This window comes from Malaclemys terrapin, chromosome 2, assembly GCF_027887155.1.
Source record: "Malaclemys terrapin pileata isolate rMalTer1 chromosome 2, rMalTer1.hap1, whole genome shotgun sequence".
Lineage (NCBI taxonomy): Eukaryota > Metazoa > Chordata > Testudines > Emydidae > Malaclemys > Malaclemys terrapin.
The window spans coordinates 242,261,891-242,278,478 of NC_071506.1; the positions used below are offsets into that span (position 1 = coordinate 242,261,891).

A 16,588-nucleotide genomic window follows, 5' to 3' on the forward strand; every position below is an offset into this window, starting at 1 on the left:
AAATTGGAAAGAAAAATCAGACTAAAATAAAATCAATGGTTTGCATAACATACCCCACCTGAATACTGTGCAAAGTTCAGGGAGCTAGGCTTCTTTATCTTAATTATAAAGAAGAAAGATGTTACACAGGTAGGAAGCAAAACCCTTCCCTTCCCCCTTAGTCAGCCTAACAGCCTCGTTTTCCATCTCACTTACCCAACCTATTTATCAATCCTTAGGGCAAGGAATTCTAACCTCACTAGATGAGGTCATCTCAATGTTTCCATAATGCAGATTTTATCAGGAGTCTCTTCCAGAGAGGATATGCCACTATTGGTGTCTCCCCCCAAACCAGTAAAGTTGTCTTCTAGTCATCTCTGGAAAGCTTCCCAGGCTTCTTATCTTCAAGTCCCATATTTCAAAAGCCCTCTTGAGCTCAATTTCTGTAGACTAACCAAGGTGGTTGGTTTTTAAATTTAATTTCCATTATGTACTACAGGAGTTAGACTGTACCTCTGTTGCATGCCTCATTTCTCAACTGTACCCCTGCTGGATGCCTCCAGTTTCTCTGTTGCCCTCAAGCCTCTTTTGAAATCTTTCAGCAGTTTCTCTTACCATGAAATATATATTGACAGACCCTTTCTCACACCTCTGTTCTCAGTAGAAAGAAAAAGAACTGTCTGTGCATTGTTGATTCAGTAAAATTCCACGTACAAATGGCGGACTTCAGGTGTGGTCTTGCCAGGTTCATTACTAGCTGTGTTTAAGTGTAGATCAAAAGGTTAGGAGGTAATTTATTGTAGATGCTTAGCCAAATGTTGGAGGCAGCTGTCAGATAGCTGTTGCTTTTCACCCTCATGGCAGCCATGTGATGACTTTCTCTCTAGCTCCTTGCATTGTAATCTCTCTTCTTTCCAATGCTTCTGCAGTTCCCCAACTGGAAGAAGGAAAAAAACTGAAGCTAAAAGTAACTACAGTCAAACATTTAACATGATGTATGGCACTATATCTGGATACCTAATCAAGTAAAGCTAGAATGTATTTTATTTCCTTAATCTAGGGATGGCCGTTCGCTGACAGACGATGAGATTGCTGGAATGCTTATTGGGTTGTTGTTAGCAGGCCAGCATACGTCTTCTACCACCAGTGCTTGGCTTGGCTTCTTTTTAGCTAGAGACAAATCAATACAAGAACAATGCTATGCAGAACAGAAAGCAGTTTGTGGAGAAGACTTGAGGCCCCTAAATTATGACCAGGTTTGTTTGTTATATCATTTTCAAAAATTTAAAGATAGCCTGAAAGTTAATTTATGAAAGTGTTTAAACTCTTAATCAAATACTTTGTTACAATTACAGCATCTATGTCACACACATGCTAGATGCTCATATCCTTGAACTTGGTGAATGAAAGCAGGTTTTGGTGGTAACTTGTATTCTAACATCACCTCCTGGATAGTGGAATCTTTTTTTAATTAAATCAAATGAAGAAGCACAAACAAACAGGGTAGCTAGTGAAGTATATACCGTATATACTCGATCATAAGCTAGTTCATTTATAAGCTGACCCCACCAATAGGGATAAGTAAAAATGTGGAAAATTTTTATGACCCATTCATGAGCTGACCCTATAATTCAGGGGTCATCAAACTTTTTGGCTCCCAGGCCATCGGGATAAGCCGCTGGTGGGCCGAGATGGTTTGTTTACCTCGAGCGTCCGCAGGCACGGAGGTAAAACTAAGTAAACAAAGTGTTCCGGCGTGCCAGCGGCTTACCCTGATGGGCTGGGACAGCAACTGGTGGGGAAATTTTTTTGGGGGGGCAGAAGCTGGGAGTCGGGGGAGTAACCCCTGTGACCCCCCCCACACGTGACCCCACCCCTAGCCCGGGACCCCCACACTCTCCACACCCCATCCCTTCCCACCTTATCTGGGATGTCTCTGGCCTGGTTGGAGCTGCTCCAGCAGGCTGGGCAGTGCGGCCGCAGCCTGCTCTGGCAGGCCAGACCGGGCGGCATGGCTGCAGCATGTTCCAGTGGGCTGGGCCGGGCGGCATGGCCGCAGCGTGCTCCAGCGCCCGGGCGGCGCGACCACAGCCTGCTCTGGGGGGTGGGGCTGAGTGGCACGGCTGCAGTCTGCCAGCCCTGGAGCTGCAGCTGCTTCGGAGGCTGGGGGGAGAGCGGCGTGGCCAAAAGCGGAGAGACTCTGGCCCCGCCTCTTCCCTTCTGTCTCTGCTGGCTGTGCTGCCTCTCCTTGCTCCCTCTGTTGGAGCCTCTCCCTCTTTATATCCGTTCATAAGCCAACCCTCTTCTCTGGTGCTTCCCTTCTTTACTAAAAAAATTTGACTTATGAATGAGTATATACGGTATTTGGAATTATGTATTTAAAATATGAGCAGCTCATCACATGTATTTTTCAAATAGAAAAATACTGATTTATGAATGTTAAATATTCCTAAATCAGAAGGCAACTGATAAAGTTTACTATATTTGCAGCTGAAGGAGCTGAACATGCTGGACCGCTGCCTAAAAGAAACTTTAAGGCTTAGACCTCCTATAATGACCATGATGAGAATGGCCAGAACTCCCCAGGTGAGCATATTTGTTGATTCTATCCAGATCAGTGGTGTGGCTGTAATGTAAATTAATTGTAACCCTGTAGCAGATAGGGAATGACACAGTCAGAAAGGATGCAAGTCCAAACTAGGTTTTTAACTTAGCAAATGTGTCACCAACAATGAGATTAGTGCAGTGAGCGGCACACTAATTAGCACAGGGGCATAGGAGGACTGGAATGTGATGGTTTGAGCTTATTCCTGTCAGACCAGGGAAAATGAAGAAGAGTTTGGGAGTCAGCGGCCATCATCTGTTTATCAGAGAACTACTTGTTGTGGCATTGTGTACCTCGCTAAATCACTGGTGCTGTGGGTCTGTTATACACTTTTCAGGTAAGGACATAAAGATCAGGATTTCCCCTGCCTTGGAACTTGTCTACTTTTGGCACTTGTGAACATGAAATTAGTATATTTAACTTTATTTATTGTACTGTGGTATTTCTGTTGGTAAACTAATCTTGCTTCCTTCTGTCTCCTATGTTGACGCTTGTTCTTTTGTACTTTGGAGAAAACACATTTCTATCTACTGTGAACTTTTCATCTCTCGCCTCTTGGTCTTAGTTTGATTTGCAGTTTTTCTAACCTGTTAGTACCCTGCCTTTCCTACCCAATATACCTCACATATCCTTCTGCAATGCATATGAGCTGAAGTCAGTGCTCAGCCTATCTGAAAATGAGGCCCTATCTGTGTCTGATATTAAGTAGTCTGATTACCTCTGTCTGTCCATTTAAGCACAAACAATTTAAAAAAACCTCTCTCTACAGGGTGTGTGTGTGTGTATTTTTAAACGTTTTTTTTATTTTTTAATGTTTGTGGTGTTTGGATGCTCACTTGAAGGACCTAGTGCAGCTAAGTTTTTTGCATATGCGGGTATTAAGAAGTCTAGTTCTGTTGGAAGCTCTCTATCAGGGATGAACAAGTCAAGCTGGTGATCACAGGTATATTACTATGTATAACATTTTAAGGGGGAAAAAAAGGGATACTTTCCTTACTGCCTCATACTATTTTCAGTTCAGTCTAGTTCAACAATAGATGGTGCTATAACACAGGCTCATTCACTCTGAAAATACCTTGTTTAACTCCAAGGAAAGGAAGCTTTTTCTCTTGTGTAACACACACTGTTCCGTTTCTTTTTGTATGCATGCATGAGAAACCAGAAAGCTTTTACTCTCCAAACACCCTTTTTGTCTTTAAACTTTTCTCTTGATGGCCCTTTACAGATATTTCTCAAGGTTCAGGCTACTATCCTTGATTGGATGACCAATATTGCTTCTAATGCAACTGACACATTTTCTTAATCTTGTCTTTCCCTATTTAAATTTTCTTTAAATGAACCAAAAAAAAAAAAAAAAATCACACAAAGATACTACAGAACATTTGTGGGTAAGAGACCCCTTCAATAGGAGGCTTTTTCAGCTCCCTTTTTGTGTGTGAAAATAAGCTCAACATTTTCTCACGTGACATGCATGGTCATGGCTAGGGTCCCGGGGACACAGTCTCATCTTTGGAAGGGAGCCAGCACAGTAGTAATGTCAGCATCTTTTACCCTAACATGCATCTTTCCAGATTAGTCTTCAGGCAGTGAGGGCTGGGTGAAACAGAATCTAAAGATTAATGAGTAGACTGTAGTAGTAATTAAAAAAAAAGCCTGGGGCATAATTACCAAAAGCTCTGAAGATTTGCAAAATGGTGTGCAACACTTAAAAGAAAAAGGATGGCAGTGGCATTTCCTTTCCTTTCCTACTTTACTTTTTTCTTTTTAATCTTTTTTTACTTCTGTCAGTCTTGATCAGTCTCCCCAAGCACAGTTGGCTCTATTTCCTAGCCTGCAGTCACATAACTTCATTGTCTTGCTGTAAAGTCTGTTCTACTGCATTCCGCTGGCAGTACTTGTTTTGTCTTTATATTTACTTAACATCTACACTTACATACTGTGTCCCAAATAAACCTGCTGTACATAAGATGGGAGCAAAGTATTCTTGAAAGTATATTTACTGTGGCATAGTGATTAATATGAAACATTTTCACCAAAACTGGAAAATCATTATTGTGCAGCCTGTACCTTTTTTATTTTTTTAAAAGAAGAATTTGTTGTGCGGGGTAAATGAGCTCACTCAGTGTTCATAAGCAATTATCTGAATACAATACCTTGCATACAGTTCATCCGAATACAGTACCTAGTTAGGAACATAGGATCTCTTTGGTCATTGAGTCTAGTCCCCTACTACCGCAGATGACCCCCCCCACACACTACTGTTGATAAATTTATCAAGCTGCATCTTAACTAGTTTTAAGTTGTTTGCTCCTACTACTCATATTGGAAAGCTGTTCCTGAACCTCATTTCTCTGATGGTTAGAAATCTTCTAATTTCCAGATGAAATTTATTCATGGCCAGTTTATATCCATTTGTTCTTATGCCAACATTGTCCTTTATAAATACACCAAGGGTATACACCAAAGAGGGAGAAGAGCTATTTAAAGCTGTCTCCTCTCAGCCTTTAAGAGCTTGGTTTGTTTACCCTGGCAAAATAGTCTCATAATAGGTTTTCCATTCCCCATATCTTCCTAATAGCTCTTCTCTGCACCTGTTTTGACTGAATTCATCTTTCTTGACCATCGGTGTGAGACTTAAACATAGTATTCCAGATGAGGTCTAACCAGTTAGACTGTTCTAATTGTTCAGCTAAAAAAACCGCAACTCTTTATAAGCCAAGTTGTGGATGACACTTTGGAGAACTTTTGTAGAAGAGAAAAGGGAGAACTGCTTTTTGTAACAGAACCTTTTTTTTTTTTTTTTTTAATTTCTCCCCCCTCCTCCCCTCGTAGACTGTTGCTGGCTATACTGTTCCTCCTGGTCATCAGGTTTGTGTCTCTCCCACTGTTAATCACAGACTTAAGGATTCTTGGATAGAAAGTTTAGAATTCAAACCTGACCGTTACCTCCAAGATAACCCTACAGCTGGAGAGAAGTTTGCATATGTGCCATTTGGTGCTGGTAAGTCAAATGATACAGTAAGAAATTGCATTAGGACTGAGGGGTTCTCAAACTTCATTGCACCATGACCCCCTTCTGACAACAGTTACTACATGACCCCAGAAGGTCATGGGGTGGAGCGGGAGTCACAGCCTGAGTGCTGCTGCCCCAGGTGGGGCTGGAGCTAGGGCTACAGTCCTGGGTCTCAGCAAATCTAATGCTGGCTCTGGCGACCCCATTAAAATCGAGTCGTGACCCACTTTGGGGTCCTGACCCAGAGTTTGAGAACCACTGCGTTAGGTCATTGATAAAATAGCAGCATGAAGATTTTTGCCAAGAAATAGAGCAGATTCTGTTCTGTAGATAGTATGAGATATTTGCTGCTGTGAAGGTAGGGTTGGATTTGAAATCAAAACAATGTACTAATCACATTAACCAGCAGTGCAGTTAAACACATACGTACATGCTTAAGTCCTACTGATGTCAATCAGTGTTAAGTATGCGCTTAAGTACTTTGCTGAAGTGGTGCCATAACAGTTGTTTAAACACAGCGAAAGAAAGAGTAGTGTACATTTTAAAACAAATTGTTTAACTCTTATTTTAGCTCAAGATGCATTATGAAGTGCAATAACTATTCTCCTCTGTGGGTTTTCCTCTAGGCCGTCATCGTTGCATTGGAGAAAACTTTGCTTATGTTCAGATTAAGACTATTTGGTCTACTCTGCTTCGTTTATATGAATTTGATCTCATTGATGGATATTTTCCTACTGTAAACTATACAACCATGATTCACACACCAGATAACCCAGTTATCAGATACAAGAAGCGATCACACTAAGTTTTGGAGACAAAATTATTTCTGCATTTAAATGGTGAAAATTACGGTTTTTGAATAAGTTATGACACAATTAAATGGTTAATGGAAAAGCTGGTCCATTGGATGTGTAGTGTTATAAAAGTGAGGTTAATCTAACCATAAAATGTGTAATTGTTGTATACTGCACAGTACTGTACATTTTATTATAAAAATACTGTCTTTTCTGCTTGTGTAACAATTTTAAGGTGGATGCTGCATATTAGTATAGGTGAATTCAACTGTTTAGTCAAATCTTGGGACAAAGGTGAACATCTAATCTCTTTTTACAAGGTTAAATTTTAATTGGTGCTTTAAAAAATCTCCTTTCCTTGATTCAGCTACTTTAATGGGCAAGACTAAACTCATGGACATCAATGGGAACAGAATCTGTTCTCTGATGCTGGTGCGTATTTAATGTGAACAAGTTGGAAAATGCTCACTTTGCAGACTTTCAGCACTGTCTATATTTGCAGAAGTAAACACTTTTATATAAGGAACTAATCAGCACTTTCAGGAATGAGCCAAAAATTGCCATGGGTTTTAATTTTGAAAACCTTAACATTTTCAATATTTTTCAAAGGTGACAGGTGATTTAGGTGCTCATCTTGAAACAGTGTTTGAAGGGTCTGGATTTTCAAAAAGTGCTGAACTGTCCACCCTCTGAAAATTAGTTCTGTTTTAAATTATGTAAAATTAGGCATCCAAAATAATTAGTCACACTTGAAAGTCTTGGTTTCAGTGCAAAGATTAGCAGTAGAACCTTACAAATCCAGAATTAATAGTTAAGAGTAAGCATATAAATGACACTTCTTAGATATATCTTTAACTGTGTTCATTGTTTACTTAAATGAAATAACTAGTGTGTACTACTGTATTAACTAGAGTAGTGTTTAGAATGATGTAGAGGGGACAATGGGTACTGTATAGCAGTAATATATAATTTTTTTTTTTTTAGAAGTGCCTGCTGTTTGGGGGACAAAAATAGTCTCATCAATATTAAACCTTCTGCTGCCCTTTATTATTAAATCTCGGCAATGTGGGCAAAGACTGAAGCTGTCCACGAAGAGACAGTGAATTAATAAGATTCTTCTCCCATAATTCCACATGGCCTGTCCGAATTCTATTCACATGGGAATGAGTAACATTTATTTCAGGACTGTTATATGTTGTACGTGTGTGGTGGAAAATAGCTCTGATGTGACTTACAGAAATTTTTCATTAAAATTTATAAACTCTTTGTGAAATAGTTTCCTGTACTCAAAATACTGTCCATACTTTCAGAAAAATATAGAAAGTAGGCTCTTTTTACTTACTGCTTTAAAACTTCCTTCTTGTGGAATTTTAATAAAGGAATGGATAAATGTGAACTTAAGCCAGTCTGATGCTGACAGTACACCGCTACCTTGATATAACACGAATTTGGATATAACGTGGTAAAGCAGTGCTCTGGGGGGCCGGGGCTGCACACTCCGATGGATCAAAGCAAGTTCAATATAATGCGGTTTCACCTATAACGCAGTAAGATATTTTTTGGCTCCCGAGGACAGCGTTATATCGAGGTAGAGGTGTAGTTAGTTACAAAACTTTGTGGCCACAACAAAGTGAAAATCTCAGTGTTTAAAAATAGGGATGTGCTAGCTAATATAAAATAAAGCTCTTATCTGGCGAGCTGTTGCCTTAGGAAACTCCCCTTGCATAGAGGCTGAGTAAAATTAATTCCTAATTATTTACTGTAGTAGAACATCATGCTGAGTCTGGACTTCTTCTCTAGGCAGCTGTTGGCAGCGCTCCAGTGCTTACCATGAATCCTCTTGCCTACCCCTGAAGCTGAAACCAGCAAGAAAGGTGTTGAGAGTACATTTTTGTTGTTGTTTTCTGGCAAGAGTCAGGGTTTAGTTACCCTTTAATAGTGTGCATGAGAAACACTCCTGTACTTAAAATAACCTGAAACAACAATTAAAAGGATGAAGTCATCTTTATTTCAGTACTTTGACAAAATACCCATAAAATTCAAAACTTCTACCTTACAAAAATAGGTCTCTACGAGTGATATATTCTGTCTGCACTGCCAGTAGCAAATATATTAGGACAGAATTGTGTAACTTCAGTAGCTGTGTCAGAAAAAGTGCAGTACACTTTGAGCTACACATTCAGCAATCAAATACACAAGCTTCATCTCCTGGCATCCCATTTGATAAATACACACTTTTTTTTTTTATAACTTAATCATTTAAATTAGCATTCCACAAATATACATGTAATTTAATGATTTTTGAATGAACACACAGTGCCTATATACATAAATTCCAGTGGATGTGCCAGCAAGGGGACTGTGTAATCATATAGCTATGTTCATGTTGGTCCCACAATATACACATTATACAAAAGCACAGAAGGAGTACAGATTTACAAAAAGGTAGTTCATTCATCATCATTACCAGTGATGGAGATGTTGAAAGGGTATTATCTTCTCACACCAGAGTGCAAATGAGTGTAGGAAGTAGAACCTGTAAGAGTAAAAAAAATCTTGAAGTGCTTGGAGAAATTGGATGATGACTTGTAGTCAGCATTAGTTATCTGACATTTCTGCAAGACTCTTCAGGTGACCTTTGCAGATTGTACTATAAAGTAAAAGATATACTTCAAGAACAAAACTACTTGTTTCTAAGTTCTGTTTTGTTAAAGTGGTTTGACTCCTTATCAAACTTTGAACAGTTACTGCTAGAAGTTTTGGATCCTGTTAGCTGATAAGTTAACAGAGGTATTTCTTACTGGAAGAGCCTTTTCAGAAAGCGTGATAAAAATGCTGCAATGTGTCATCCAGTACTTGTCAGCATGGGAATAGGTAACTGAGCCAAACAGCACAAAAGCTGATTAAACAGGAGGAATCTTGATACAAAAGAGTTTACAAAACCAATCCCCTGTCTTTCTTAGATGTTGATTAAAACCTTGCTGGAAATTTATCAGACAGCCCCCAGCAAAAGTTACACCACACATTTATTCAGTACATAACTGAACAGTTTCATTCCAATATAGTTTCTGACCACTCTCATATGTAGTGGGCTTTTTGCTCCTTGAGTTCAGCTGTGAGTTTTCCTCTTTGTTTAAGACTGAACCTGAGAAACCAGCATATACTTTCTAACTCAGAACAGGTATTCTGTGTCTTTGTACCAGGAAGAGGAAAGTCTGAGTATTTACCTGACTGTACGCTTCCAAGTCGCCTCTGTAGTGCCTCCAGTCGATTGATATAATCTGTTAAAGCTCTGTCAGGATCATAATTCTGCAGTTGAGAACATGCAAGGGAAGCTGGGCTTAAATCAACTTGGATGCCCTGGTACCTAGCAGAAGAAAAACAATGAGCTGTAGGTTTCAAAAACTGAAGTTACTGTACTGGAATCCTGTTTCCAAAGGAGAATGTAGCAGCCATCTTATGAATGTTAAGTATACATATAGGCTGACTTTTAGAAAATCACAATGATTTACTGAGGGTATTTAACTGACCCCCATCCTGGCTCCCCAGTTTCTTAGACACACTGGGGGGAGGGATAGCTCAGTGGTTTGAGCATTGGCTTGCTAAACCCAGGGTTGTGAGTTCAATCCTTGAGTGGGCCATTTAGGGAACTGGAGTAAAAATCTGTCTGGGGATTGGTCCTGCTTTGAGCAGGGGGTTGGACTAGATGATCTCCTGAGGTCCCTTCCAACCCTGATATTCTATGATTCTCCCCACCCCACCTATGATACATCTACACTACAAAAAAGACCCATGACAGTGAGTCTCAGAGGCTGGTGTAGGGGCTCTGAAACCTGGCGGGGGTGTCCAGAGGCCAAGCATGAATGTCTACACTGCTATTTTTAGTGCTGTAGCACAAGTCCTGTGAGCTGGAGTCTGTGGCGCTGAGGGGCAGCGGTTTTTTTATTTCAGTGTAGATGTAACCTCAGCTGCCTGACTTCCCTGCTATTCCCAAGATTTCTGTTGCATTCCTTTGAGGCAAAAGTCACAAGTCAGTCTCCTATTGAGACTGCATAAAACATGCAGAAGTAGCAGTAGTTTCAAGTACATTTGTTTTAAAAATTTCTTCTAAGAAAAAGCAGAATGTTTGAAGAAGCTCTGTATGGTTTTAGTTCTCCTCTGTAGTTTCCAGCTGCTAAATCACATTAAAGACAACTACAACTATATTAAATATTTTTCCATGTAACCAACTGGTGTAGTTGCCATAGGTTATGAGATTGCAAACGAGAGGGGAGACTATTTGTACAGTAGTGGGAGAGGAAGTGTCCATGGCACTACGTGAAAATACATCTCACAGCTTGAGAACTATTGGGGCCTGATTTTCAGAAGTGCTGAAGACCCACAACTCTATCGGAAGTCGAGAAAGACTGCAGGTACTGTGAAAAATCTTGCCTCTGGGGTGAAATACTGGCTCCAATGACTTCAACAGTGCTAGGATTTCACTGTGGTGTCCTAGTGGTGATGCTCTGAATGTCCATAGATGAGGGCTTGGCATGAGGCGCTAGAAGCATTTACATAATTTTGAAGCAACCCCATTAGTTGATTTATGAATAGTGTTGATGGTTTCTGAAGAACATTATGTTCATCAGAAGGCTGGACACTACAAGGTTAGGCCTTGAACAGAAAATATATAGTATATTACATATCAAAATGTGAAATTCCCACACTCTTAAAGTGCATTAGTATTAATTGTAGAAAAAAAACTTTTCAAACAAAGAATAATTATGTAACAAAAACTTACCTGTGTTGAGAATTTATAGGAGATCTAAGAGGCTCTAGGTCTGATCTGGATCTATCAGAAGAATGTCTGTGTTCTCCATAGAGCTCCAGCCCACCAGCTAATGAATCAGGCCGTAGCTCATTACCTAAAACAACAAAGAAGTATTGTCTATACAAAAAATATCAACCTGTGAAAATCAGACATTTTGCACATTGACAGATATCCCAGGTGCACTCTGTTTTACACGTGGTAAAGTGAGAGTTAAAAACTACAGCTAATTAAGAAAGTGCAGCTATTCTTGCCTACTAAGCTGACCAATACTGTTTACTTGTACTCCTTCCTCTGTCTACAGCCGTCTCTTGTGTTACACTTAGACTGTAAGCTCTTTTGGGGCAGGGACTGTCTTTTAGTTCTGTGTTTGTACAGCACTGGTACAATGGGGCTTCATCTCTGACTGGGGATCTTAGCCACTACAGCAAAATAGATAATAAATAATAAAAGTAATTGCCACTGTTTGATCACCTGTTTTGACACCTAATCTGAAATTAGGAAAGCCACAGAATAGTTAAGAAATAAATTCACGTATACTCACAAACTGCATGTCTTAAACTTCTAAGACAAAGGAAGTCTCAAACAGCTGTATCAGCTCTTTTGTTTAGTAAGAGTAATTTTTGTAAAATGGAAATTTTATGTTCTACCATGAGCTTTCCCAGCATATAACTATGGGTTGCTTCCCCCCCTCATATTCAGGTACAGTAGTTACAACTTTTCACTTCTCAGGATCTTGGCTCTTCCTGCTACCACGATCCAGTCAAAACTTCCTTGAGGCACTCTCAAAAATAGCTATTTTAACAGTATTGAGTAACTATGAATATTGGGTGGAGTTTCACAACCAGGATTGGGAGCTCTGCAGAATAACAGTTTTCAGGTAGAAAAGTTAGATTTCCTTTTCTACTCCATAGGCTGGAGCTATGGGATTCTGCCTACCAGTACCCTAATTTGCATAAGGCTGGCACTGCACGGAGTTGCACTGGTTAATTTAGAACTATAACTCTGATGTAGCCCTATATTAACACTATAATACTTAGTGCACGTGTAGTCTGTACTCCCAGTCGTTTCCCAGCAGAGTTCCATTGCTAAAGGAGACTCTCATTCAGCCCAGGAAGTTTTCTTGAACCTCAAGAAATAGAGACTACTTCATTCTTTTAAGATTTCTTGATAGGAGACCATGGGTGAAATCCTGGCTCACTACAGGCAATGGCAAAACTCCCATTGACTTCAACAGATTCAGGATTTCACCCCATATTTACATAGCCAAGAGTGAGTAAAAGGCTTTTTGACCCTCCTCAGGCAAACAGAATCAGATTTCCTGGATTTTGGGTAGAGCTGGTGCTAGGCATAAGCAGATTAAGCAATTTACTTATGGCCCTGATCAGCTCCAGGGGGCCCCCAGTCACTATGTGTTGGGGGGGCAAAATTTTCCTGCTAGAGCCCCGAATGGGCTAGCACTGCCTCTGATCCAGGAGACATCAGACAACTTTTTTGTCTGGGTTGGAGTTAAGACAAAAAGGGAGGAAGTGTTGCTCAACACAATGGTCAGCAAAGTTGCCTCGTCTGCCCTTGCCTCAGGCTGGTGTGGTGGGCCCTGTGGTAGTCAAGGTTCCTGCCTGTCCATGCCCTGAGAAGGATTTACTCAGTGAGCCACCCTTCTTAGAGCTGGGGGAAGGGTCTCTGATACCGGAGAACACTTCAGCAGACACGGAAAAATCTCACAGTTCACATACTGCTCTTTGCTGAAGATGAAGCTGCTACATTTTAAAAAAACAACAACTGCACACAGATTTGCATCTGATGAGAAGCAAGGTACAAGAGAGTTCAGAGTAGCGTCTGTGCTGAGTGGAGTGGAGTGAAACCTGAGAAACAGATAGGTCTAACAACTGAAATGAAGGGGAAGGAGCAACCCATTGGTTCCAGATCACGGGAGGTCAACCTAAAATGTTCACTCAGCACTAGTATAATTCATGGATGATGCTTCTTCAGACATTGCCAGTCAGTGAGTTACCTGTGTTCAGGCTAAAGCCATCCCTGTTGACACTTATTAAATTAGAACCTGTAACTCGGTACCACCGACGAACCAGGAACTTCATTCTGCATTTAAAATAAAAAGATACTTTAGAGTAAGCCAAGTATTTCTTTATTTAAATAACAAGCCTATAATGTTCCAAGGAATATAATAATCCACACAGCAGGAAACTGAGTAAGGAGATAGACTTTTAAAATCTAAAGAACCTGGATTAAACAGAAATAGAATTTACCTAAGAAAAAGATATGGGCCATATTCTACCTTCAGTTATACCTATACAATTCCAGTGATGTCTGGGTATTGAACAGGCCTGACTAAGGGCAACATTTGTCCTAGATGTCTACATTACTTAGCATTAATATCTTAAAATATAAGTCACAACAAATAACTGCAAAAAATTTCAGCCCCAATGCAGAAAAAAGGTCCATGATAGCAGTGGTATATTCTAAAGTAAAACCCTTAGTCACTAGTCCCCCATCTTGCAAACACTTTCACTCATACTTAACTTGAGGCATGTGAGTAATCTGAATTCAGGGAACTGTTCATGTGCCTAAAGTTAAGCATGTATGTATTTTCAGCATTGAGGCCTCACAAAGGAATTAAAAAAACAGATGTAGTCAGAGTATTTCCTGCTTATACACAATACCGCTCTCTATCATCTCCAAAAAGTTTAATTATAACAACTTGATTTCTTAGATATAATTCCATTTTATGGATTACAATGCCTGTGTTTTAAGGGATTGTTTTTACTTTTTAAAGAAAAAGTAGGTTACAGAAAAGAAACAATGATACATTTCTAAAATACACAGGCACTCTGGAGACGTCACCAGTAATTCATTAGTAATTTTTAAAGCTTGTTATCATAGCCCATAAATTCTGACATCAGTGGATTACAACACAGAGCCAGGCTGCTTTGATTTACAGTTGTGCTGCAGAATGTCTTAAACAACTTGCTCCAGTCTTCTACATTACCACTGTTCTGTGTAACTCTGCATTCTTTTTAAGATGCACTGTTTTCATGGTTACCAAGACTTACAATTTAGAGTGTATCACAAAAAATGCTGGATTACACAAGATACTTCATTTGATAAAATATAAGGCTCTACGTGAATTGTGGGATGATTGTCAAATAATTGTGGCTGAGTTATGGACAAGACATGGAAAATCGTGGAAAAGTAATAATGGACCTGTATTACTTGCGGTAATTTGGAAAAGCTGGCTGCCCGTGACTGACAGCAGGATCCCCTGTGGCCCAGGACTGACAGCTGGAGCCCTGGCTGCCCAGGACTGACAGTGGGGCTGATCGTTAAAATACAATATACAGTAACTCCTCACTTAAAGTCATCCTGGTTAACACTGTTTCGTTATTAGGTTGCTGATCTATTAGAGAACATACTCGTTTGAAGTCGTGCAATGTTCCATTATAAGGTTGTTTGGCTCTCCCCGCTCCGCCCGCCTGGCGCTCCTGCGGGGAAGCGGGGTCAGAGTGAGGGGGCTTGTCCCATTGCTTCAGCCCCCACGTCTTGACCCCACTCCCCAGCAGGAGTGCCAGGCGGGCGGAGCGGGGCAAGCCCCCATGCCCCAACTCTGGCAGGAGGGCCGGGCGGAGCAGGGCAAGCCCCTACGTCCCGACCCTGCCTCAACTAAGCTTCACAATCATCATTGGTGAGTACAGTATTAAATTGTTTGTTTAAAATTATTTAAAACGTATAGTGTATATTTATATAATGTCTTTTGTCTGGCAAAAAAAAAATTCCCTGGAACCTAACCCTCCCCTCCCCCCCAATTTACATTAATTCTTATGGGGAAATTGGATTCGCTTAACATTGTTTCGCTTAAAGTCGCATTTTTCAGGAACATAACTACAACGTTAAGCGATGAGTTACTGTATATACACCTGAATTTAGTATCAAAATTGCAGTGGAAGCCTAATATTGTGGGATTTGCAATTTTGCAATATCGCAAATTAAGTAGGGCCTTAATAAAATATATGTTAAATTCAATTATCACATTTGGTCAACCTGTAACTTCCTGTGATTTACCTTGAAATTGCAATGGACACTCTGACCACAGAGCGAAATTTGGTAAAACCCTTTGAACGATGTGTAATAATTTCTAGGTCAGTGTATGAAGGCTGCCCACCCATTCTTGCAATGAGGGCCAGGGTGGCTTCTTCACACTCTTGGAATCCACCTACTAAGAGCAGTAAGTATTTTTTCTGATATATGAGAGCTTTCCGAAAGCTCTCTGCTCTCAGGTATTTTCCATAAATTATCTAGATGACAAGAAACAAAGAAAGCACTGTAAGTAAAGCATTCAGAGGACTGTTACAATTCCAAGATTTTTGACATCATTATTGTTGAAGTTCATCTGTGATTATTCACTTCCTGTCCCTGCCTGCACTAATGATAACATTATTTGAATACCAGTTCCATAATATAGGGATGTTTTGAGCTGCAAAAAAATATGTAACTTACAGAAGAGTGTTTATGTCTTACCCCAGGGAATGTTATAATGGAGTTCCATGTCTCCAAGACCAATTCTCTGAAAACTGAATCATACTGATTTCCCCAGTTAGTCTAAGTGAGAATGATGGTGAATGCAATGGAAAACAGGCCCAGTTCTAAACAAGACAGCCCACTGTGCTGAGAGAGTGCAGTTGGGGACAAGCTTCCTACCTTTAAAACAGCGTTTTCAGAATTCGATCCCAATTCTCTCAGAAAAGCTTCACTCCTTAGTTCTGCTCTCAGTTTGGACAGCTCTGCATCAGCTTGTTTCAAAGATTTCTGTAGTGACAGCTTTTCTCTGTTCCAAATCTCTCTCTCAGAGGCAATGAGTGTATCGATATTAGCTCCATTGTCCAGTGAGTGTCTAGAAGACTGCAGAGAGACCAAACCCTATTTTTAGCAACACATCTTCTTGTCATTTATTCATTGATTCAGTACTGTGCTCATCACATTTCTGAGTAGGAAATCTAGGTCTGAGGTGAACCTTGGGCCCTCACACTTCAGGATAACGGTTGAGAGCACTGTGAGATGATGCTATTAACTTCCAAGGAAAAGTATACTCATTGCTTCTGTCTCAAGAACCCAAACTAACAGCTGGCTTATAGTAGCTTTATAGTCTTGAAAACATCTTGAGTCTGTTAGCTTCTAAAGTGGATGATGGGATGTAACCCGCCTGAGGAGGCACAAGGGACTTACAGGGAAAATGGCAGCCAACTATGCAAAGGTGGATGAAAACACAAAGTGCCTGTCTGTGGGAAAAGAGAGCTTGCCAAGGCACCCTGATTACAGACAGCTAGAGGGCAGGACAAGGAACAACTGACATCTGCTTGCTGGGGGGAAGGGAGTAG

The 16,588-nt window shown here is 40.3% G+C and overlaps 2 protein-coding genes across 8 annotated transcripts in view; one reads left to right on the forward strand and one right to left on the reverse strand.

The window, feature by feature from the left end:
• LOC128832840 (lanosterol 14-alpha demethylase) overlaps positions 1-7,664 on the forward strand; it is a 33,862-nt gene extending 26,198 nt beyond the window's left edge. Inside the window, exons 7-11 of one of the 2 annotated variants that reach the window (XM_054020486.1) lie at positions 1,040-1,235; positions 2,470-2,565; positions 5,417-5,585; positions 6,224-6,436; positions 7,376-7,664. In XM_054020486.1, the coding sequence (XP_053876461.1) occupies positions 1,040-1,235; positions 2,470-2,565; positions 5,417-5,585; positions 6,224-6,402 (640 nt within the window). In that variant the 3' untranslated portion in view covers positions 6,403-6,436; positions 7,376-7,664. Of the gene's footprint in view, positions 1-1,039; positions 1,236-2,469; positions 2,566-5,416; positions 5,586-6,223 lie in introns of both variants that reach the window. The other variant, XM_054020485.1, reaches the window with a different exon arrangement.
• A 712-nt stretch (positions 7,665-8,376) lies between these two features.
• Positions 8,377-16,588, reverse strand: part of AKAP9 (A-kinase anchoring protein 9) — a 206,306-nt gene continuing 198,094 nt past the window's right edge. For all 6 annotated transcript variants that reach the window (XM_054020483.1, XM_054020481.1, XM_054020480.1 and 3 more), the window contains 6 exons: positions 15,912-16,112; positions 15,276-15,508; positions 13,213-13,298; positions 11,172-11,295; positions 9,619-9,758; positions 8,377-8,927 (listed from right to left, as the gene is read on the reverse strand). In XM_054020483.1, coding sequence (XP_053876458.1) covers positions 8,884-8,927; positions 9,619-9,758; positions 11,172-11,295; positions 13,213-13,298; positions 15,276-15,508; positions 15,912-16,112 — 828 coding nt within the window. In that variant the 3' untranslated portion in view covers positions 8,377-8,883. The remainder of the gene's footprint in view (positions 8,928-9,618; positions 9,759-11,171; positions 11,296-13,212; positions 13,299-15,275; positions 15,509-15,911; positions 16,113-16,588) is intronic.